Genomic DNA, 26,043 nt, shown 5'->3' on the forward strand with positions numbered 1-26,043 from the left:
GTGCGACTCCTTCCTCATTTCTCCACAGTTTAAAAGTCAGCGTTTGAATTTACAGAGAAAATCAACTTTGTAATGAGCAAAAGATAAAAACAAATCCTGAGCATTGAAGAATCACCACACCTATTCCACTCTCCAGAAACAGTTCTGGGTCATTCACCCAGGCATTGGAAGACGCCCAGCTTTCAGTAAATTTAGGTTGGAGCTTTTTCTTTCAACTCATCTAACACACAGCAGATCACCAGCCATAGTACACAAATGCTATGGAAATAATCAGGTTCCTCTGCCTCCCCTCTATAGGCCTGCTGTCATTTCAACAACTCCACTGCTCAATCAGAAACAACCAATCAGAGCCAGAAGGACGCTCCGAGCGCTGTCAATCACCCCAGTGTACAAGCTGGACACAGCTTCAGCATTGCTCTCTGTTACACTACAGCTGGTTCACCACTGCAAAGCCTTCCATGAATGCTAGGCTAGTTAGCATGTCCACTAATGGCTGTGGATAAACACTTTTCCTGGAACTGTAAGTTGTTTCTCCTCCAGTAGCATGTTTAGCAGCACATACACAGGATTAATTGACAGCACTAAGTCACTCCTTTGGCTCCAATTGTTTGTTTGTGATCGAGAGCGACATGTTGCTTCAGATAACGCTCAGAAGTGCAGAAGGTTGTTCTTTTCAAAAATGATCTGTGTCATATTATACTGGCACAACATGGTGACTGTCAACAAATATGTGAAAAACAAAGTTTTGAAAAAGTTACATATTGTAATATTCTTACTGTAGGTTGCTACAATAAAATAATGATTTAAGACCAAAATGCATATACTGTACTTTATTGTCCATCCTGTTCCTCTCATTTTCTGGTTTTCTGGCTCCTGGTGTTAATAAATCATTTTTTTTCCAGTGAAACTGTTTCTGTTTTCAGGTTTTAGGATATCATTTGCTAACTGAAAACCTCCCATCAGGGAACGAGTAATAAAATAATGAGGAATCAGACACCATTAGTGAACGGAAATGTAGGAGGCTGTGGCACCAGAGAGCCTCCTGAATTTTTTAAAGACTTTATAATTACGCTCTCTATCTCTGGACTCTGCAGTCGTATAATTCTATTCCCATCTCTCTTTGCTCATCATTACTCGTTAGTCTGCAGTGTATTATCTCTGTGTTCATACCTGCGCATTTCTTTAGAGTCTCTACCACACATTGAGAACATTTAACCTCAATGTGTGGTCAAAAGTCTCCTGCTCCATCCGTTTCACCAAGTAAAAGTTCAGTTTGGATCAAGTTTTGTTGCAGGAGCTGAACCGATGCAGTATGAACGCACCAAGAAATATGCCGAACAGCGCCGTCTGCTGGATTAAGCGGGTACAACATGATCACAACTTGACAAGAGGTTGAGTTTCTAATCACTTCAGACATCCACGCACTCATGATGAGAAAATTTATTTTCTTAGCTTCAACTCAAAATAAAGAAACAATAGAACTGGTTCTTTATCTTTACAATTATTTGTTTATTATCCAACGTCTGGATATTAAAGTGTAAAAATAACATTTTAAAAATGTTTCACTAACACCTGAATCATTTAAAGAGTTTTAATTAATATGATCCTTTAACTATAACAAGTATAATCAAGATACATGAACTGAACTTAAATCTGCCGAGTTAAAATAAAATAATCCAGTTAAAATTTACAAGTAACCAAAGCAGTAATTTAATATTCATGTAAAGTTCTTATGATCTGTCTTTCAGCTGTTTATTTTATTAGTAGTGAAAACGTATCATAATAATTTTTCATGTGAAATTTACTATTACAGACCATATCTTATGTTGTTCCTGACTGTCTCCATGGGGCTCTGAAGCTTCAGGTCAGAGTTCATCACTTCACCCAGATTTCAGATGATCTCTGGCTTCCAGCTGCAGGAACTGAAGCTGTGAGTTGATTTGATCGTTCATCATTGTATCCAAAGATAATAACTTCAGTTTTGTTCCTGTTCAGCTGGAGAAAGTTATGGCACATTTATTTTACTTAAAGCAATTTCACATTTTGTTCTGCTGGAAATCTTTGTTTTGTCTGTTTTGATACGACTTGTTACTAATTTGGCTTCCATGTTTTCTTTGTGGTTCCTGTTGATTGTATCCAAACTTTGAAACTATGAATCCCTGTTTTTAAAGCATCATGTTTCACTGTGTTGAAGTCTCAAGCTGCTGGTGAAGCCTCAGGTGACAGTAGCTCAGGAACAAGGTGTGAAATGAGTCCGGATTGATTCTACATTTGGTGTGAAATAGTCTGGACTTTGAGTAACTTCTATGACATGAGCTCTCCACAGTAATTTAACAGCCTCACAGTTTGATTGTCATGTCAACATTTCCCTCAGGATCTTTACATTTTAGATGTAAGAAATGCTGATGTAACTGATCAGCCACATGTTTTGTGAGAACCGTTAAGCAACACGTTGATCCCACATGAATGGGTGAATGAGAGTTCTTAACTTAAACTATTATCAGGCGTCACTCAGCCATGTTTATACATCATAACTCTGGATTGATCATAAACGTCATATGGACAGTGACAGCTGCTTCCCCTCTCTCTGTCACTGCTCTCAGGATAATCACAGGCTGCAATCAGCAGGATGTGTACTGGAGCTGCAGACATCCAACACTCAGACACTCTGAGGCCAGCCTGTGCTGACCCCTGCTTGAAATTGAGCCTTCATCTATACCAGATAAAAAGCATGATGATGAGCATAATTTCCCCTCACAGTTCTGCTTTGCTCAGCTCGCTGCCAGCAGTTACCTACCAGAGGTCCTGCTGCCTTGTTTTTCTGCACTGCCTCGGCCATTACATCGCTTCACTTTGTTGTGGCTCTCTCAGACTGAGCAGGCAGTGCAATTACTGCTGGAGACGGGTACAGACAAGCCCAGCTACTACCGTGAGTCACTCAAAGCCTGCATGCTCCGCCACCATCACCTTCATGTCCCCTGAAAGGCTACAAAGAAAATACTGGCACTAATATAGTCACCATGCCAAGCCTGCAGGTAGTTTTATGTCACACAGCAACCTTCTGGTCTTTAAGCTTAAAAATACAAAAGTATAAGGTGTAAGAAATTTAATTTTGAGTTTTGAAAGAAATTTGAGCCCAACTCATCTGATTCATGCATTATTTTGGTGATGCAGAGGAACTTTATAGTTTGACAATGAGCTTTGGATTTATGAGTTCCACACAAAGTCAATTAAAGTCATTATTAAAGTGTATTAATATATAAATACAGTTTGCTGTATATATGTAAGACAAACGTTTAGACAGATCAGGGTTCTTACACAGCCTGTGTGTGTTCAGTTCTGTCTACAACTGGACACAGTTGTACATCCGAGTGTTTTGACATCCAACAGAGCTTTACACTAACCAGTCACTCACCCATTCATCCACACACATTCACACACTGATGGTGGTAAACCAGCCACAGCTCTCTGACCACCACATGTCCAACACCTCAACTGGATCATTTTAGAAGTTATTGCTGTGTGATTGAAATTTTAAACATCATTGAATTTGACTGATCTGTATTGAAGCAGTTGGAATCATTTCATATTTGGAGAATCTATTTTGTTTGTTTGCTTTCCAATTTATAAGAGATCAAATGTCTAATTTTCTAACATTGTTAGTGTGTTTGATGATTATTTTACATTTAGATAGTTAAGCGATCTCCTTAACATTGAGATCGCTTAACATGTTTTTTTTTTTGTGTGTGTAAATGCGCCCTCTAGTGGTCATGTTTGGAAATTGTATGAAAGTGATGAGATCAGAAAGAAAGAAAATGTGAAGTAGTGAGGCAGGCTCTCTTGTAAATGTATGTAGAAAACATTAAGAATTACAGATGAGCGACCTTCCTGACAGCGCTGCCGTGGGTTTTAACTCTACATGTGGTCTGTTTTTTTGTGATGTGGAACATGTGGACGTCCAGATCTGCCTGAATCCTGCAGAAAGTTCAGGTGAGCAGAAGAACACATGTACTCCCCTCCTGGCCATCAGAAGGAATCAGGAAATAAAAAGTGTTTATTTGCAAGTTATTTGTAATAAATAATGATACTATTCTTTTTCCATACATTTTATGTATCTGTACATGTAGTTATAGACCAACTCCTGAGGGGCTCAGGTTGTTTTTAGGGCCATTTTTCAACTGATTTCACTCCAGTTTCCATTCCTTTCTAAGGGATTTTCTTTCAGGGCTGAACTGTATTTAACTTCATCAACTGCTCAGACTGAATCGCATCATTAAGTCTGAGCCTTTTTTTCTTGATCTTCATGACACTATGTGTTCTCTCTAAATCAAACTCATGGGGAAAAAATTGAGAAAAATGATTTTTTTTTTTTTCAGATTCTTACTTGCTCAAAATCTTTAAAAACAATAATTTTCCTCCACTTCATAGTTATGTACAACTTTGTTTTGCTATATGACATAAAATTCCAGATAAATACATTAAAGTTTGTGCTAACAGGATGAAAGGTTTAAGGGTTATGCATGCTTTAGCAGTCTCAAGGCTGTATCTAAGTTCAGATCACAGTTTGCTTCACTGATTGATCATATTCATATTCATCAGTGTGATGCTGTTGAACTGGTTCTTATAGAAAGTTCTTATTCTCATTCAGAAATCTTACTCAGTGAATCTCACAGCCATTAGAGCCATTGGATTGATGATTGCAGACTTGATGGTTGGGGTCATTCTGGTTTGTGGCAGTCGCTCTGTCCTCCTCCTGTCTGTGTTTTCTCTTTCCTCTTTCCTCCTGCTGGGTCAGGATGGAGTGAGGCATTTCTGAAGTTTAAGGTGATGGATGTCAACAACTCTTCCAATAATCTCTTTGATTAATGGACATCTAGTCCATCTAATGGACTAGATGTCCATTAGATGGCCATTCACAACCTCATACGGCTCAGCTACTAAATCCAAAAAGATGGTCCAAAACGATAACCTTTAATGATGCAGTTCTTTCTAGTTAGATGATATAAAGAGTAATTTCAATGGGAAACTTTGGCTGCTGTTTTATGGTTACATTTTTATAAAAATCCTGACTGTGTTTTACTTCTAGATCCGTTTATTAGTTCAGATTTCTATAAGAAACCATTCTCATCTCATATCTATTCATCGATTTGAGGAAAAAAAAAAACATCTGACAAAAACGTTACTAGCAGGAAAATGATGTAGTTTGTTTTTTGTGTGTCTGTTGAATAAAGTGATCATCCTTTAGAGGATAATTAGCCTGTTAATAAATCAGTGAGTGACACAGTAATGGGCTAATAAAGGCTAAACAAAGAAATTAGCTCATACTCAGCTTTATTTTTTACATTTGAAGGAGGAAACTGACAAATCATCGTGTCAGTTGCTAGGAGGCTAAAGCTAATGTTCTCTGTTGTGTTCCTGCAGAGTGATTGTTTCCTGAAACTAAATGGACAGATGTAAGATTTTGATTAAGTTGCAATGTATTAATGTTTGGATTGTTGCATGTAATCGGGGCTCTTTCATTTATTACTTATTTATTGATTCTTTATTGATATACAAAAATACCAAAACTGTCTGGTAAATTCAGAAAGTTATTAGCAGACAGTAAATCAGCATGAATCTGACTTTGAAATAAAGTTTATTACTTTAAAAGTTTTTAAGACGGATTTTGTCAGACTTGTGTTCATTTGAATAACAACAAAAACTAATAAAATATTTTCCTCTCCCTTTATTATCACGTCTGCATTCGTTGTGTTTAGGTATGAAATGAGGACAATTGCCACCAAAAGCAGCTGCACGTTGCTCCCATCTGCTGGAGTTGATGGGATTGGCAGCAACTGAATGTTTTCATGGAATCTGATTGGTGATCCATTCCAGAAATAAAGCAGCAGCCTTATGTGCTCATTTTAATAATTCCTGCTTTCTGTTGAAGCTCTCCAGGGGTCCTAGAAAAAAAGATTAGTTTCTTTTTAAAGATGTCCTTATAATGGAGCCAAAAGGCTGAGGTACTGTCTTTTAATAACTTTTAATTTACATAAACGTATTTGCGATTTGTGAGAAAAACATGAACTGTCTGATCTGAAACAACAACAATGCTCCAACACACAAAATGTTTAATGAGATTTTGAGATTGAGTTTTCAAGACAACCTGAAGGAAACTGGTTGTGCTAGATTTTATTTAGTAATAAGTTGGAATGCAGCGATTTCTGCATCTGTATTCAATGCATCATTAAACTTCCACTTCACAGTTATGCACTTCTTTATACTGGTGACTCAGTAAAATCCCAGAAAATGAATTCAAATGGCTGTAAAGTGACAAAATGTGGAAGAGATGTTGGGATGTTAATATTTATAATAAAGTGCATTATTAAACACTCACAAAATAGGGTATTTTTATGAAATATATCCATCATCAGCCTCAGGATGATGTAGAGATTTATGTCATGTCATCAAACCATCAAAAACTTTCAGTGTTTTGTGTTTTATTAAGACATCAGTGGGATTTGTCCTCTTCTGTGTTACAGTAAAACCACGTATTGTGTCACTATGGTAACAAATGTCGATTTCATCTGGTTTCATTCAAAGACTCTTACAGGCCACCGTACAACAGCTGTGGTGTAGTTTATGCTGTTTATCTTCCTCATGAACACTTCCTCTAATTCATCATGTCTAATCATTTCCACAGCTTTTTTATACTTGTACAGCAAAACCTTCCTGTTAAAATGCAAGCATGTCTTAAATTGTACAGTTTTCATAAAGATCATTTCTTGTGACCTTTCTTTACTACTGATTATTTTTCAAACTGTGAAAAATAATACTTTATACTCGTACAGCATTCTAACAGAGGTTAAAATCTTAAACTGTCCATTTTTCATGAAGATTATTTGTTGTGACCTTTCTTTACTACTGATTATTTTTTCAAAATGTGAATCTAAAGCTTTATGATATAGAAAAGAAAATGGGTGTTTCATTGTTGGCTGAACAAATTCAAAACTAGAAGTTTACAGTGATTCTTTAGGCAAACCAAAGATGTGAACACAAGAGGGCGCTCTTGTTTCATCTAAGGACTCTTCAATATTTTGCAAGGAGGTTTTGTTAAATGTTTGCTTTTTTATCCAGTTTTGTTCATACCGACCGGGACAAACTGAACTTTGATGTTCGTTTTCTTATCCAACTGTAGTTGGACTGATTTAAAGAGATTCTTTTCCAATTATTCACTCCTTTCCAAGAACAGCTGGCTGCAGCTCACTGCTCAGGTCTGAATGTTTTCACAGCTCTGTAGTAAAGGATGATTCAGGGATTTGATGCTGGTGATTAAATTACATTTATGAGTTTGGCTGCAGATCTGTCTTGCTGTAGGTTGTAAGCTTTGTAAGTTTGTACAGTAAGAAAACTTTATACTTCACTATAATTTATACTTCAGTACATGCAAGAAGACGGGTCTGTTACTTGATTTATCAGCAGCAGAGGGTTTAGAAATATTTGACTGAAAGTTTTGGGTTCTTATGGATGGTTGGATGGATCGCGGGGCTAGCAGCTTCAGAAGGGAGGCCCAGTCTTCCCTCCCCAGCCCACCAGCTCCTCCGGAGGAATCCCAAGGCGTTCCCAGGCCAGCCGAGAGACATAGTCCCTCCAGCGTGTCCTGGGTTTTCCCCGGGGCCTCCTCCCGGTGGGACGTGCCCGGAACACCTCACCAGGGAGGCGTCCAGGAGGCATACTGACCAGATGCCCCTCAACTGGCCCCTCTCGACGTGAAGGAGCAGTGGCTCTACTCTGAGTCCCTCCTGGATGACTGAGCTTCTCTCTCTAAGGGAGAGCCCAGCCACCCTATGGAGAAAACCCATTTCGGTTCCTTGTATCTGTGATCTTGTTCTTTCGGTCATGACCCAAAGCTCATGACCATAGAAGAGGGTGGGAACGTAGATCGACCTGTAAATCGAGAGCTTTACCGCCGGGTCTGGTCCGTTTCCAGAGCCATCTTTTAATCATGTTGTTTGTATTTTTAAAGTGTATGTTCACATTAACCATGTGGCAATGATCTATTTCTACCGAGAAAATTAACAAAGTTCAAACCTTATTAAAGAAAGAACCAAACACAGTTTTATTTCATCTGCGCAGATGGAAAACTCAGAAGAGCTCTAAACTAGAGAAAGGATGCCCCTGTGTTTATACACAGCATAATGTCCTTCACACACAGAGAGCAACATTCCCAAGTAGTTTATCAGATTAACACATACACAGAGAAAAATGAACACTTCTGTTAAAACCCAGTTATTCTGTGTCTAATAATAATCGCCCAGCCACTGGGTCCGGTCCGTCACTCCCCAGGTATGACAACTACTTACTGTTTATCGCCTGTTGCTAGGCTCCTGATGCACTAAGGCAAACTATGAAGGCCAAAAGAGAAACGACTCTGTAAGCCTGAGTAAGAACTGATTAAACATTGTAACATTAATATTAAATAAACTTCTAATAAAAGTAAATGCACTGCGAATATTTTATTTTCCACACTGTTAACTTATGTTATTTTATAAATCACTGAATCCCTTGTTGGTTGTGCCTAATGGAAGAGGAAACAGAGTAGATTTTCAGAAACAATTCCTGGCCTGTGCTGTAACCACAATAAACCAGCAGAACGTTTACATGAACATATTTGTACAATGAACTGTAATCTAATGAACAGAAAACACTTTAAGCTTCTTCCTGTGAACATCAACTTAGAGCTCAAATCAGAATTTAGCTGAAAATGTTTATGATTTTAACATACATTCAAAAAAAATTTCTCACAGCCAGTCTGAGTCTGTTACGGCCCTCACTTGTAAAAGAATCAATCAATCTGCTCAGACCGCCCTGGACAGGATCAATATATCACTATGAAGCTGCTCTCCAGCTCTCTGTACTGTTCGACTCCGTCGTTGCTCACTGAGAAAATTCACGTTTTCCATCACACTAACTGCTCTGCTTTTTTCCAGCTGGAGCAACAGATCGATCCCTCTGGCTTGACGTTTTTTTTTTTTTTCCCACCATGCTTTGTTCCTGAAGGAGTGAAAGGAGAAGGTGGTGTACAGGTTGATAACCCTTCTCCATCACTCTGACATGACGAACAGAGGTCAAGTCCACTGGAGCAGCAGCCTCCATTTGGAGCTGGAGGAGGAGGAAGATGAAGAGCAGAGTCTCTAGAGACATTAAGGATAAAGGACCAGAGTAAATGATGGAGGTGTAGCTTGGCAATCTGCTTGACCAGATGCCTTTTTTTCTTCTTATAATCTTACAGTGTGTGACCACCTTGTTATCAGGTTATTTGGGTTATCATGAATATTTACTATGGTAACATGCTGACTGACCCGGCGTAACGGTGTGGGTACAGCTTAAAGTAATTAAAATGTATCTAATGATCTTCCTTTTGGCACAAACTGACTCCTCTATTTTAAGCAAGGATATGTACAAGAACTAATCTGGTTCACATATAAGCAAGACAAATTTATACTTGACTTGTGTAACACATTCCAGCAACATGGCTGTTTGAAGTAATTTTCGCGGGGGTTATGTTCCAAAAACAACCCGTGATAGGAGAAATCTGCGAAGTAGTAACATTTATTTATTTATTTATACAATAATTATACAATGAAATACTACATAATACATTGGAACCAAAGAACAAAACCTTCCCTTACAAAAAATCCCATGAAAATCACATGTGATCACATGTGATTACATGTGATTACATGTGATTTTACCACAAAACGTTCCAAAATTACATGTATTCATGTGCTTTCACATGTGATTCACATGTGATTCACATAATTCACATGTGAAATTTGTGTGAACGTCACATGTGATCACATGTGATCACGTGATTTTCATGGGATTTTTTTGTAAGGGTTTTTACAGGCCCAAACATTTGTTTACAAATAAAAGTACTGTAAACACATTTTTTGTTTTTACAAATAACTACTGGAGTGTAATTATTTTAATGATCAATGCAAACTGAAGGCGGTTCTGGTTCTGCTCTGCATCCCCAGAACCAGAACCAAACGAGGAGAAGCAGCTTTCAGCATTTATGCACCACAAATCTGGAACAAACTTCCAGAAAACTGTAAAAAAGCTGAAACACTGACTTCCTTTAAATCTGGACTAAAAACCCTCTTGTTTAGAGTTTTATTTGAAACGTAATCAATTGTAAATTTATTGACAGAATCTGACTGATGCTTTGTTTTTATTGTTGATTCTATGTTTCATTGTATTTTTGTGTTTGATTTGATGTAAAGCATTTTGAAATGCCTTGCTGCTGAAATGTGCTATACAAATAAAATTTGATTTGATTTGATTTTTATAACAAGGCAGTTGTACCTTTATGTTCACCCCAACATACAGGCACCAAGACGGGGGGCAACAAGTTGGCCCACTCCTGCCCAGCGCCTCTCACAAAGGGCAACTCCAGGGTGGGAGAACATCCAACCCCTTTCAAGGAGACTGGCTCCAGAACCAGAACCATGCACTGCAGTGAGTCCAACTCTTTCTAGCCGGAACCCATCGGTTCTTTTCTGTCTCTGTGGGTCAAAGCCCGGCCACCAGGGGCTCCCCAACGTGCCCCCCCCCCAGGCCTGCCTCCAGGGTGGGGCCTCATGTAGGGGCCAGCAGAACCACTGTTTCCAATGGTCGTTTTCATCATCAGGATCTTTGGGCTGCACTTGGTCTGGTTCCTCACCTTGGACCCGTCTGCACTGGGGGGCCCAACCAGAGGCATGAAGCCCCCACAGCAAGACTCCTAGGATCACTGGGACACTGAAACCCCCCCGCCACGATAAGGTGGCAGCCCATGGAGGGGGTGTGTGTGTGTGTGTGTGTGTGTGTGTAAATATGAAGTAAACTGTTTATTATGTAAGAAAGAGAGAAAATGAGAGAGAGAGGAAGAAAGTTATTTTTTAAGATGAGGAAATAAATTCTGACCTTTGGTCCAGCTGTGAGGTGAAATGAATCTTTTCAAAAAAGATTTTTAGGCTCTAATAAAGTTTTTTAGGCCGTTATTTAACAGGCTGAACAGGAAGTTGGGAGGAGAGAGAAGGAAACGACATGCAGCCGATTCCCCAGGACTGGGAATTGAACCAGGTTGACAAACAAAACCTAGAAGTAACGTCCTAAATAAAACATCATTTACAGTTTTACTATAAATCTGGTTAAAAAAATAACTGAATTAGACATTTCTTAGCCCCTTTTCCTTCTCTTTTATACAAGCAGACAACACATAAACTCAACAACACAAAAGCTTTATATTTATTACAAAGTATTGATCTAAGAATCCATTTCTTCCTGTGATGGAAATGATTTCTGATTAAATTCTCTGTTTTCATACTTTCATTGATTCTTCTTCTTTTTACCTTTTCTACAGTTTTTCATGTTAAATTGCACTTTTTTGTTAAATTTCTTATATTATCTTGAATCTGTATTTATAAATAAAGACTAACAGAAAAATCACACAGTAACTGTTATTTTTGATAAAACTGTTTTTTCTTATAACAAACAAACCAGATAAAACAAGTTTGAGCTTCTTTATGGTCCAGAGTATTAAATTATGATTACAATTATCATCTAATATTTTGTACAGATTTAACTCTAATCTTTAATTAACATCCTGGAACCTGAAGAAATCCAAACCTGTTAAATCAGCTTTTTAATGTTTGGTATAAAAACAAAAACAGGATTTATCAAATAAAAACAGGAGAATGAACTGAACTTGTGTTGATCCTTGCTGGTCATGTTGACACTCAAAGAGCTTCACACTACAGTCACATTCACACACATTCACACACACATGCAGGTCGGAGGGCAACTTGGCACTAAGTGCCCTGGGGCAGCTCAACATGTGGCTGAGGAAGCTGGAATCGAACTTGCAACCTTCTGGTCACAAGACGATCACTCTACCCGCTGAGCCACAGTCACACTAAAACAGCCACTGCATGATCCTTTTTATAATCTTTTTAAAATACAGATTTAAACAGTTTAATGAGCTACAATTCAGTGCAATTTAATATAAAAAGTGTGTAGAAAAGGTCAAAGGTCAAACCATAACAGCACAAGTACAGTGAAAATAAACAGAAATCATTATTATTAAATTAAAACATTTTAACTCTCAAATCAATATGTTGCTATAAATATTGAGCCCAGTGTTGTTGTTGCTCTAAACCAGTGAAGGGAAAAGGGCCAACGAACGACTGATTCAGTTAATCTGACCAGTTAATCTGACCAGTTAATCTGACCAGTTAATCTGACCAGTTAATCTGACCAGTTCAACAATAAAACTGGACTTTATGGTTTAGAGTTTCTTAAAGTGTTTTGGGTCGATTTGCAGCGACCAACTGACCTGACCGACATGTTTTAGGAGATGTGGGGGGAAACCGGAGCACCCGGAGAAAACCCACGCAAACACGGGGAGAACATGCAAACTCCACACAGACGGTCTCTGTGAAGACGCAGCGCTAACCGCTGCACCACCGTGCTGCCCACGTTTTTTCCAATTGGGTTGGGAGGGATCTATTTTCTAGTTTGTCAACGAGGAAAACCTTTTTAAATCTGGTCTTGACGGAGTGGCATGGCGCCCCGTTCACAGAGGCTATGACCTCCACATGTTCGATTCCCCGGTTCGTCTCCTGCACGTCTTTCTCCTTCTCTCAGTATCACAATCAAGAACTTTAGACTTGTTCTTGATCGTCTTCACTGTTTTGTTTCTTTTTTGGCCTCTTCCATCGCAGAGTGTTTTTTATTTTTTTCCAAAATGAAATTTTTGATTTCTTCTTTTTACCGTCCTTCATGGTTTCAGTGTCTGGATGGTCCAAATGCTCCAGGACGGTTTCTCTACTGGTCTCGATCTCTTCTGAGGTCTCAGTATCTGTGGAACAACCTGGTAAAGGTTCTGCTGAGAGTCCCTCCTGTGAAGAAACCTCTTGACTTGAGGCATTATCCGGGTCCACTTGGTTCTGGAAATCTTCTTCCTCTGCTCTCTGACTGTCGGGCTGCAGTAAATCATCTCTTGCAGTGGCTTTGGTTTCAAACTGACAGTTCAGCTCCAGGTACAAAAAGTCAACCTCCTCCAGCTCAGCCTGGACTTTCCTTTCCTTGTCTTGCAGGGATTTGATCTCTGATGTTGTGTTTCCATGGAGGTTGGCATTCTCAGCTCTCAGCTTGTCCAGAAGCACCTTGTCCTTCTCTGTTTTCTCCAGATGATCTTTTCTCTCCTCTTTTAACTGCTGCTTGTATGTTTGAATCTGCTGATGTAAATCCATCATGTCTGTTTTATATCTGCATTTTAGCTCCTTGTAGTAAATTTGAATCTGATCCATGTCATAGAGCAACTGCTTCTCCATCTTTTGCCGAATTCTAATTTCCCCTGAAATTTTTTGGCGGAGCTCCTCCTTCTCTGCGCTCAGTTTGTCCAGCATCACCTTGTATTCCTCTGTTTTCTGCAGGTGAGCTTTTCTCTCCTCCTTTCTCTGCTGCATGTATGTTTCAACGTGTTGCTGAATAGCCATAAGTTTGCTTTTACATCTACGTTTTAGCTCCTGCTGTGAAACATGAACCTCAACCAGATCATGGATCATCTGCTTCTCTCTCTTTTTCCAGATGGTGATTTCTCTGGACATGTTTTGGAGGAGCTCCTCCTTCTCAGCTCTCAGCAGTTTGATGAGCTGCAGATTCTCCTTCTCTCTTTCTAGGGTGGCGTCTTTCTCATGTTTCAGCTCCTCGAAGGAAGTCTGGAGTTGGTTCAGTTCTTCTTGGAGCGCCTCACTTTTCTTTTTCTCAGCCTGTACTTCAGCTACAAAAGTTTCCTGGCTGAGGAGGTTGGCCACCTTCAACTCCTCAAAGTCTTGCTCCAAGGACTTCGTCTTCATATACTTCACATCACTGTGAACCTTGGAAGCAGTGACCGCAGCATTAAGGACTGCCGGGTCACTGAACTTCTCTGCTCTCTCAAGTTCCCTCTTTGCCTCTTTGGCCTGGTTGATAAATGTTTCTTTGAGATCTTTCTCCTTCTTTAACTGGAGTTTTGTCTCTTCCAGTTCGGCCTCCAGATGAGCCAGTCTCTGGTTGTCTTCAAACCTTCCGGCTCTCTCCATTTCCAGGAGGTAGTTGAGTCTCTGGATTTCCCCGTGTAAGACATTCGGGTGTGCAGGAGGGAACCTGCCTGGGGGGTTTTGCTGGCCTCCCCTTGTCCCGTGGGATCCCATCGATCCGCTGTGGAATGTCGGTGAATGATGAGACATTTTCTTCTAAATCCAATCACTAAAATCGTCGATTGATAAACTTCTCTAAAGAGCTTTGCGAACGTCTGAACTGGTCAGTGTTGTTGCGAGCAATGAAGAGTATGCAGAATTGTGTTGCATACAATTCTGCAGTTGATGACATCACAGACTGTGGCAGTGACATCACAGAGTCTTCCTTTGCTGGTGGTGTGACATCATTCCACCACCAAATATCTCACTCTTTATTCTTGTTAACATTCAAAATAGTCCAGGATTTTTATCCCAGATATCAGGGCATCAAACTCATTTCCATTTAGACCAGATCAAAAACCTGAATGTTCATAAAGGGCCTGTTGCTCCAGATCGTACTGATAAAAAACAACCCAGTTGTTAAAATATCAATAAATAGGAGTTTCAGCATTCAATAATTCTTAAAATAACATAATATTGAAGATCTTTTCACACTAATCAGGATTGTTTTTGTGGTTTTCTGCAATCATCACAGATTTTGTGGCGCTAATTTAGAAATATTTGTAAGGAATTTTTACAATATTTGAGCTAATAAATGATGTTAAATGTGATCTTTTATTAATCACTCTATCGGTCATGCACTGTAACTTGACATCAAGTAAGGCTGAGACAGCGGTCACCAAATGTTTTTGGACAATTTTGAGAAAAATTTTGATGAACTCAGAAAAAATGTGGGGATTTGTTGATTTTTGGGGTTATTTATTTACAACAACATGAAAAAGTAAAAGATAAAAACTATAACTATTGATTTCTTAATCTTATTGAAAGTTGGGTCGGACTGATTAAGCCTGGTTTTTTGCAGACTGCTGCAAAGATTTGTTTTAGAAAAATATACTGGAAAAATTCTTCTGTTTTGATTTTGATAATACTGTATATAGCTACTTTAAAGTTTTAACTACTATTTAGTGAAGCTTAGACAGTTCATTAGCATTAGCCTGTTTGCTTAAATAAGCTATTAGCTGTTTTTCTGACTTATTTGCCATGTTTAGTTTGCTGAAATGAGTAAGTGAATTACAGACATGCTGGTGATGCTTCACAGGCTACTGACAGCATTTAGGCTAACTTTAGCATTTAGGCTAACTTTAGCTCATACGCTCATTTTAACACGCTGAATGGCGCAAGTCCGTGTCAGTTGACGTTCTCTTGATTCTCCTCATGCCGTCGATCAGCTTTCTGTGGCGTCGATGCTAACTTTCAGCGTCGGAACGCCGGGTCCAGACCGAGGGGCGCGCTTTGGCAGGCCCTGTTTAAATTTCTTCAGAAATGTTCTAGTTTAGAATTTCTCTTTTATGTTCACGGTTTTTACATTCCAAAAAATATGATGTTCTGTTTCCATTTGTCCACTATGATTACAATGACCTCCATAACTTTTTCAATTCCATTTTCTAAATTCTCTAACTTTCTTTTGGATAATATAATAACATCTAACATTTTCTCCTCTCTCCCATTGCTCTTGCTATTTCTTCCTAATGAATCATTTTATAATCTTAACCTTATTTTTACTTATTTTAACATTAAATTCAACAATATTATTTTTAGCAGGAGGCACTCTCAGGAAAACTGTTTGCCAATTAATTCCCTACAATTCAAATAGGAGCATGAATGCATACTACATACTTACATCTTCAATAACTGTTGCACATTGTACCAGCCATAAACCAGACAGTAACATTTATTAATGCTTTATTTAATACACAGATACATATTTTTTTAGTCATCTGTACATTTTTGTAACAAAAAACCAACTACAGATTAAAAATAATCATTTAACATACAAAACAAAGTGACATAAATTCATATGCAGAAAATGCTGATTTGAAAATCCTAATCTTCCTGTCTGTATCTAAACCCATTATAACAATGAAAGCGTTTCCTCTGCAGGAACATTCAAAGGAATCCTGAAGTAGAGGTTTACCAGTACTGTGATGGACTGCCGACTGTCCAGTGTGACCTGGAGGCGACCCCGGGGAAAACCCTGTATGACGATGGATGGGTTGAGCAATATACTGGTTATTCCATGCACAGCTTACACTGTGTCGGTGCATGATGCAGACATGTTTCCAACAGCTGTGCTGCTTGATTTCTGATTGCCTAACATTTCACAATGGCAGCATGATTTCAGTAATTTGTCCATCGCACTTTTTCTAATGCAAAAGTACATGGTTACATCTGCCAGAGGACTTACACAGAGACAAATGCAAGCCAAGCTGTGAAAAATCTGGTTAAATCTTAGTTCTTCTACTAATGACCAAATAATGTTAGGAAGAAACAGGAGTGTGTAAATAAGTAGCACCATAACCAGAAGTGTTACTATCCTTCGTTTTTCCTCAGCAGGGACACTGTGAGCTGCAGACAGAGCTTTGATGGTTTCAACGAGGAAGAAAATCAAAATGGGGAATGGAATGAGAAAGATGGCAGCAAATATGATTTCTACAACCTGATGGTTTACATTAGAACTGTAAGTGAGAACACTGGCAAACGCCAATGTCCATACCACGGCACAGACCCTCAGAGATGTCTTGATGTTCCTCCTGAACCTGTACCACAGCGGCTTGGCAATAACCAAATACCTGGAATGAAAGAAACCCACTGATGATTGTACTCAGGACACATAATTAAATACAGAAGTAAATTGAAGGTAGCTACCTCTCCAGGGAGATGCAGACCATAAATCCAACACTGCTGATTAGAGCAAAGATGTAACTGTAGCCTATGATGTCATGTAACTCGCCTGCCTTCCAGGCCGCCAGGCAGCAGAGCTGAATCAGGTCAGAAATGAAAAGGTTGATGACGTAGACAGGAGCAGAGTGATCTTTCTGGATCTGCAGGGAAATAAACCATAAACATGTTGAAATAAAACTTGTTGCTTGTTCCATAAATACAACAGAACAAAAAATGAGTAAAGGCCATATTTTGGATTTGTTTTGACAAAAACTAAGCTTTTCATGAGCATTAATGGTAAATGGCCTGTACTGGTATATTGATTTATCAAGACCAGAGAGGACTCTAAATCACTACCCTCAGTCATTCACACATTCACGCACACGTTCACACGCAGATGGAGGGAAGCTACTGGACAGCAGCCACAGCTGCCCAGTTCACTGACAGGCAGGCTGCAACTCTAGAGCCTCTGAACATCACCTGGACACCTGCAGGGAAAAGTTTTACCCCAGGAAACAACGACCAGGGTAGACGGAGTAGAATCAAACCATCAAACCACCATCGCTATGTTAATCTGTACTATGGAAAAAAAAAAAGCATCTCATTTAGCAGCTGATCCATGAATACATATTTAAATATATGCAGCAGTTCAAATATTCTGACCTCATTTTTGCATGTCAGAAGCTTTGAAAAATGCTGATGTTGACGATGTTACATTACTCTGTGTACAGTGATGAAGATTCCCTCACCTCAGTATGCTGAATGCTTGGAGTGGCGAATATTTACTTTTATTCAATATAATAATGCTTATATAATAAAAATACTGCTTTGAGCAATTAGAAGAACTGACTATGTTAAACATTGCACTTTTTGCCCGACGTGGTTTTAAGTATAAAAAACAAGTAAAAAACACAAAATAGTGAATTACAGTGTAAGATTAAATCATGATTTATTCAGTTTTAATGCTGCAAAACACCTTTGATCTAAACACACCAAAACATTTCCTAGAAGTGACATAATTTGTTTTTCAGCACAAAACATTTAATTTATTTCTATTTAGACCCAAAGTGTCTTTAGTTACAGCAGAATGTCAGGATAGACAGGCAGTGTGAATGTCAGCGTACGTACCAGACAATAAACCGCACAGATCGCCACCAGCATCAGAGGAAGTCCTGTGCAAATCACTGTTAACTCCATCAAATGCATGACTGACTCAATATTAATGTCAGACTGGCTGCTGCTGCTGTTGGTGATGTTGAAGTCACCAGTGTTGTTGAAGGTGATGTTGTCCTGCATTTCCATTGTTTTCTATAAAACATGGATGGTAAATCATGATGAAGTTAAATGTTAGTTGTTCATTTTCAGAGCAGGAGTTTCTGGATGAAATCTCCCTGTTGTCATAACAACATAACCAGATGTGCATATAAAGTTACGTACATTTACAAATACCTCGTATTCATAAAAAGAGACTTTTAATGACAAGAATCACAAAATATATCCTGTTTCTCTTTTAAAAGTTAGAATCCCATGTTACTGCAATAAATGAAGACATTTTCACAGAAATTACAGACTCCTTTACTGTTGCTTTAGACTTTTAAAAAGACTGAATATGCCCATCCTTTTGGTAGTTATCACTACTGATATCACAATGAATAGATTTTACCTCAAGCAGTTGAAACTCTTTACTGTAAAAAGCTGAGCTGTGAGGTTTAGTCTTCTTCTCGTCCAGATCCACAAAGAAAGCTCAAAACCTGGGAGCTGATTATCTACGTCCACTTTCAGGAAGTTAAAAGAGAATTCATTAGAACTAAACTGTTAGAAGATGAAATCATCAGATATTATCCGTGCATGAGTCATTGTCACATAAACAATGACTCAGAACATTTCAGGAAATGAAAACATCTGCTTGTTAATGTAAATATGTACAGTCAAAACAACAAGCTGATTTGATTCACTATTTATTTGTGGTGTGTTTTGATGGAACCATGGACTGATGAACAGGGAGATCAGGAGAGAAAATTATTGGAAGGAAACAAACATAATGAAAGATGGAAACACTAAGATTTTATTATTGAGAAGAAAACGTGTCTTACTGGAAAACCCCCCCGAAAACTTTCAATTCTTCTTTCAATAGTTACTCATCTAAGTGTGATTGGAGGTTTCTAAGAAATTAGATCTGATAGATATTTACAGAAGTGTAAAAACGCACACAGATTGGACAGCTGCATTACAAAAATAATCATCATCTACTGGAAATCACTGACATCATGTTTCAGTAAATTATACATCCAGATAAACACAAAATGTTCAAGTTTTCCTCTGTTAATCTTAAACATTCAAATTTGAAAGATGCTTTTCTCAGTCTTTAAATATAAAATAGTTTTCCAGTTCTTTCTCCAGCCTCTCCTCACCTCCGTTTTGACTAGATATTGATGCAGCTTCCTCTTTCTCACAGACATAATCCAGTTATTTTTGTACAAACGTTCATGCCTCTTGAGCTTTGCTCAAAGTCCAGAGTGGTGCAGCTTGTTTTTGGTGAAAAAGTCAGAGTAGAAGAGAGCTGTCTGTCCATCTGTCTGTCCGTCTGTCTATCTGTCTGTCCATGAGGTTTTTCCATTTTGTCTTGACAAATCCAATCCACCTTACTGGCACATTACTGTTACATTTTGGTTATTATTCGTGAGAAAAGGGAATTAACTGACAGACTTATTTATTGTTTTTGAGTGTGTGCACATATGTATGTGTGTGTTTGAAATATGTTTGCAATAGTCTTTTGAGCTGAATAGTTATTTTTTTTATGTGAATAGGAAGCAGATATGTTTATGTTTCATTCAGTTTGTTTTCATTGATGATTTCTTTTGTTCTTACATGAACTGTTCAGAAGATCAGATCATTTTTTAGTCTCTTATAGGAGAAATTTGTCTGGGAAACAGGAGCAAAACTGCAGTACATCCAAAAAGAACAAAAGCCGCAAATATGTTAAAGCAAAACTACATAAAAACACAAATGTCAGATCAGCAGTACATCCCCTTAACCATCTCCTTTCCATCCACATATAAAACATCTCCTACATGCGTCTGGGTGAAGGTGATCAATTTATTTTTGAGTGAATGAAATAAAAATAAACTGAAAAATGAAATGAAAAATGTTTTCTCTACTGTTTTTGTTGTTGCATCTTTACCCAAACCAGGAATTGGCCATTATGACAGGAAATTATATTGGAAATGATTATGTGGATCATAGATTATTGTTGCTGTAGATCATTCTGCTTTTTAAAATGTTTTAAAATTGATCAGGACCAGCAAACTAAGCTAATAATAAAATGCTTCTACACAAGAAGTGGGATCATTAGAATATTGTCAGACATACTGCAGATGTCTGACAATATGGTCAGCTACTATTGCGCAAATGGAAAATGACTGCACTCATAAAAAAATAATCAAAACCACAATAACCTTAACATGGAACCAGACAAGACGCCATCCTGCCGTCCCCACTCCTCCGACAAACACACGATGTCACCGATACGTTCACTGTGGGAGAAACACCGACTCTTCTGGGAAACCAACACTCATGTTGTTGAATTAACACTGTATTTTTAACATACAACACCAACAGTGGAAACCTAACACTTGATTTTGCAGAGTAGTAATGCACACATCAGTATGTTTGTTTGTTTGTTCAAGCTGACACGTAAACAAAAAGTACGTTTAAATGCAAATGATTATACTAAAAGGTCTGATTTCAGAATGAATTATAAAAATGATTCATTCAGTATTATGAATTATCAGCAAAATAATGAACCAAAGAGTGTCTCCAGTAGCTGATAACTTACGTTTAGTTTTTTGTAGAAATTTTCCCCATAAAAACAATTCAGAAAAATAATCTCTCTTTTGCTAATCAATCCAAAAAGTGGCTGCAGCAAACTGATTATTATTGAGGCTCTCTTGCATCATAACAGGTATTAAAATCTAAACAGTCTCAGTAATTGTTACAATCCTGCTGTCATAATCTGTGCTGCTCGTCTCCTGATTGTTAGATATTTCAGAGCACAATGAAGCCAGAAACTTATCCTGGATGCTTTTCCGACTTAACAAATACAAAGTTGTGTCTGCAAGAGGACTAAGGAAAATACAAGCTGCAACACGACGACTGTCATTGTGTTTAACAGTTGCATTTTGAAGAATAAGCAGAAGCCAAATGATGATGGGCAGATAAAGCAGAGTGTAAATAATCAGCACCACAACCTGAATGGCTGCGATTCGTCGTTTTTCATCTGCTGGGACATTGAGCGCTGCAGAGAGAGATTTGATAGTCCCAAAAGTAAGTTCAATACCAATGGTGATCCAATTTACCCACTTTGCAATTTTTACAGCTACATCACCGTCCAGAGGTTCATAATTGCTGCAGTTGCTCATCTTGTTGCTGTGATTGATGACAGGAGTAACTGCAAAAGGAAGTTATGATAAAATAAATGTGTAAATCATTTTTAATTATTGTCCAAGTATAACCATTAAATTCTGAAATTTACCATCAGAATGTAAGATAAAATTATACTGGAAAGAGTGTAAAAGTTTATCCAGAATCAGAGTTTAGACATTGTTCTTCAAGTTTTCTTTAACTAGTTTCAATAAGTCAATATTCGCATTTCCAGCCTGAGAAACCCAATAATGGCCATTCAGTGTTTTACGGCTCTACTTTCTGTATCGACTAACAATCCTGCATTAACAAACATTAATAATTGGGACAGTTTCAATTTTAGAATGAGACAGCAGATTATATATTTATTATATATAATTTGGATGATTTGATGTTTCTTACATATCAGGTTTTAGGGTAAATGTTATTTTTTACCCAGGAACCATTGCAGGAAGGTTCCTCACACACAAAAAATGAAAATAAAAATTTCCGTGTTACATAATTTCTATTTTTAATAAATTTTTCTTAAAATGAATTTCATTCTGCCTGTTTAAAGTAGGTATGAGAGTAAATAATGAATTTTATTCCTAATTTGATTTAACAGTAGCATTAATTTAAACACATGGAATATATTTTCAGCAGAATATTATATTGGATGTAAGTTTTTTGTTTCTATACATTCAAATAAAAATTCTATTTGCCTTTCAAAGTTTAAAGGTCCTGAAACTGTTTCTGTTTTTAGCCAGTTATTGTTCTGATCTCAACGCTCTGCAGTCTGAGCGTCCTCTATAAATAGTTATGTTACAGTGTCTGACCAATCACATCTATTATCTGTATTAAAGGAAACGGGTGCAGAGATGATGGAATACGTCCATTTCCTTTACCAGCAGAAAAAAAGTGACTTTGAAGAAAATAACTAAATGTTTCAGTTTTCTAAAACTCAGTTCTGATGAACCAACTTGTTCCAACTCAATTCATTTCAGTTATAACAAATATCCTCTCGAGGTTCTTGACCAAAAAATTTACACTTTACGTTTTAACACTTGTTTTAACATTTTAATTTACTTTCAGCAGTTTACACCATTTATGTTTTGGGACTCTGCTGTCAGCAAGCAGCACCTCATTTGTAAGTTATTACTGCAACATTAGAGAAGCAAAACATCTGACATTAACGTCGATTCACATTTATGCAACAGGGTCAAGCAGAGGCATGCTGGTGCAGGACGCTCTGCATGGCTCTCTTTTGCTTCGTCACCCATGTTGGTTCTTCCTCCCTCCTCTGTGTGATATTAAATGATTATTTTTGGCTGTGGTGGGCCAACTGTGGGCCTTCAGACAGAGACTGGTGGGGGTCGCTTCCTGTTGGCCTCCCTGAGCTAACTCAACAGAACAGGATGGCAGTAATTGGGGCTTGTGCAGATGCCTACCAACCAACAACCTCCCCCCACAGCGACTCTCTATCCACAGACTTGTACTCATAATGAAATGGCTGAAGTTACAAATACAGATATTTATATGTGGCCCATGTACTTTTGCGGTTTAATTTAATGAAGTTAGTCACATATTTAAAACACTTTATTTCTGTTTGACTTATGTATCCATTAGTGTTTTCTCCTCCTGTGCTATTATTCTCTCTCTCTCCTTCAGCCTGCCAGTCTGGTCTCTTCTCTCAGCTGCATCCTATCAGTAATCAGCCACCAGTTCTCTATGTAATAATCAATACCTTCTGTACTTAAACAACTCCTTTCATTGCCTCATCATTGGAAGCTTACATCAACTTCTGCAGCAGCCATCAGTCAAACCTCTTGTGGGTTCCTGTGAGGTCTCTGAGTTTTCAGACTTCAGTCATCTCACAATAAGACTTTCTTATTCCTGTCAGCATTTTGATCCAACTCTCTCCTTACAAATCATGATACTTTCAGAAGTATAGAAATATCCCAGCTCAGGTGACACTGGCCTACAATCCATATTCTCCACCACAACTTCTGACTTATCTGTGGTTTTTATTAGACTGTAAACCGTGAAGCTCTTCAGGTGTTTTAGATCTGAAGTTATTAGATCCCATTGGTCCCTAACTTGTGTCTAAGCAGTGTGTTTCATCATTTACATTCTTTATTTGCTAAATCGGTGAACTAAAAAACAAATCAAGAAAAAAGAAACGAACTCAACACCTTCATCCTGTTTCTTTATGATTTCTCTGTTGTCTGCATAACACTAAATGCTTTTAGACAAAAGTTTCAGGCCGTCCTACACAGCCGTAGTTATTGTCACCAAACACACAATGTTGTCTTTTTCTATTACCAAGAAGTTAAGAACCAAACCTTGACTTGAATTTAATATTATGTGGTTTTAGAGCAGCTTTTACACTTCATAGATGTAAATAGGTAAAAGTCAACATATTGCTGCAGCAACAGCGGCTCTAAGGTCTGACAGCTCCGACGTTCACACTGAGCAGGAAACAAGGAGCTGTAAAATATGGATGTTAATTTTAAAGCATCAGAACAGGTTTACAAAAAATCTGAAATGTTTATTGTGCTTTGAAAGCCAGCTCCAAGTGGTGAGTCCATCCAGACCCGGGCAGATTTATCCTCCATCCACCGCGGCTCTGTTTTGATTTGCATGTCGTATTTTTAATGATGCTAAAAGTCAATGACTGGAAACACACAAGAAAACAATTTAAAAAGCATGTGTGTAAAACTGTTTATATTTCACCTCAAATCCACCCTCATTATTTATGTTTATTTGTTTTTCTTAGTTTTTGAATTGTATTCTATTTTGGCGGAGAAACATTTATTTTCTTGTTTCCTGTTTCCGCGTCATATCCTGTGTGTTCTTGCTGCCCTCCTCAGTTCGCGCCAAGCTGCACTGGGGAGAGGAAGGCATACAGAGCTGCCTTCATTTTGTATATTAAAATATTCAAAATGCCCTAAAAAGTATGTTTGTCAAACTCACAAGTTGTTATATATTGTTCCCCAACTGTTTAATGTTTAAAGCAGCAGTGTACTGGGTATTTAATTCCCATGTTAGTAACATTTATTGTGTTTACCGTGCCAGTGTGGTTACAGAACTGCTCTCAGTAATTGTTACAATCCTGCTTTCATTATCTGTGCTGCTCGTCTCCTAATTGTTAGATATTTTACAAGAACAGATTGAAGCCAGAAACGTATCCATGATGCTTTTCCGACTCAACAAATAGAAAGTTGTGTTTGCAAGAGGACTAAGAAAAACACAAATGAATCCTGCAATATACCAAAAATTAGAATACCACTTCACAAACACAGTCACAAACAAAACAATGATGGGCAGATAAAGCAGAGTGTAAATAATCAGCTCCACAACCTGAATGGCTGCGATTCGTCGTTTCTCATCTGCTGGGACATTGAACGCTCCAGAGAGAGCTTTGATAGTCCCAACCAGGAAGAAGATGAACAAGGGAAAAGCCAGGATGAAAAGAACTGTGATGATAACAGTGATGTCAAAGTCTGGAGCCAGAAAAATAAGTAGCGGAAACAAAACAGGAAGTATCCAGACCACAGTGCAGACCACCACATATGTCTTGATGGTTCTTCTGAATCTGTACCACAGTGGCTTGGCAACAACCAGATACCTGCAATAACAGATAGAGATGTTTAGTCTCTGAAGGTTAATAAGAACAGATTAAAGTGATTATATGAGACAGAAGAAGGAAACATACCGTTCACAGGAGACACACATCATGAATCCAGCACTGACCAGTATAGTATAATATGTGAGAAAGTAAAGGGCATTTGAATTAGCATCTCTTGAAAGTTCTGAAATTCTGCAGCAGAGCTGAAGTATGTTAGAGACGAGAAGATTAATAACATAAACTGGAGCATCCTGACCGTTTTTCACCTGAGAGAAATAAAACAGAGAAAATAACAAATTAATGACAGAATATTTTTGACATGTAGAATGTTGCCTGTTTCACACATTACATACATTTCTAGTTACAAGACAGACGAGAAATGAGAGAGAACACCTAGTTAAACAACAGGCTCAAGTAACTCATCCTTTATAAATATAAGTAAAGGTAATTTTATTTATATTGCACATTTTCAGAAACAAGGCAATACAAAGTGTTTTACAGGAATTAAAAGGAAATACAAACAAAATAACAAACCAAAGGAAAGAGGAAAAGAAGAAAAATAATCTAATGTTGATCTAAAGTATGTAAACTAGGAGTTCCTGTTCAGGGTTGCTGAGTATCTTCTGGTCTAGTTCCTGTTCTGGGTTGGAAGGACAGGAGTCTAAAACGTAGTTGCTAAGGTAATTTTCCTGGATTAAAAGTTTGTTCTAATCCCTGTTCTGGGTGGCTAAATATATATAAGTTAGTATTCTTTGGACTTTCTAAGTTTGCCTTAAATTTGTAAAAGTAATGAGAACTTCACAGAATCTCTGTAATAATTAAAACTAAAGAGGTTAAAGTTATTTTGTACTCACCTGAAAAAAAACTGCAATCAATATTATAATAACTAAAGGAAATCCAATGGCAATGGTGACCCAATTCACAAAGTTCATAATAACTCTTAAGATTTCATAATCTGAGTATCTGATGTAGTGGCTCATGTTGCTGTAATTAAAGCTGTTTGTGAATGACGTGTCGTTGAAATTCAGCTCTTCCATTCTTTGCTGTTGAACCAGGATTTTGATGACTGAGGTAACTGTAAACATAAGTGAT

The 26,043-nt window shown here is 37.9% G+C and overlaps 2 protein-coding genes across 2 annotated transcripts; both read right to left on the reverse strand.

Annotated features, from left to right (window-relative positions):
• Positions 1–16,117: 16,117 nt before the first annotated feature.
• LOC122842757 (G-protein coupled receptor 4-like) lies at positions 16,118–18,227 on the reverse strand. The gene is made up of 3 exons (XM_044136899.1): positions 18,054–18,227; positions 16,911–17,086; positions 16,118–16,834 (listed from the first exon to the last, which is right to left on the reverse strand). The coding sequence occupies exons 1-3, from the start codon at positions 18,225–18,227 to the stop codon at positions 16,291–16,293; spliced, it is 894 nt and encodes a 297-aa protein (XP_043992834.1). The 3' UTR covers positions 16,118–16,290.
• A 2,669-nt stretch (positions 18,228–20,896) lies between these two features.
• On the reverse strand, positions 20,897–25,988 carry LOC122842413 (mas-related G-protein coupled receptor member A4-like). Its single transcript, XM_044136236.1, has 5 exons — positions 25,806–25,988; positions 25,039–25,217; positions 24,618–24,951; positions 23,848–23,879; positions 20,897–21,077 (listed from the first exon to the last, which is right to left on the reverse strand). Exons 1-5 carry the CDS (start codon positions 25,986–25,988, stop codon positions 20,897–20,899), a joined length of 909 nt encoding a protein of 302 aa, XP_043992171.1.
• Positions 25,989–26,043: the final 55 nt, after the last annotated feature.

Source organism: Gambusia affinis, linkage group LG13 (genome assembly GCF_019740435.1).
Source record: "Gambusia affinis linkage group LG13, SWU_Gaff_1.0, whole genome shotgun sequence".
Classification (NCBI taxonomy): Eukaryota; Metazoa; Chordata; class Actinopteri; order Cyprinodontiformes; family Poeciliidae; genus Gambusia; species Gambusia affinis.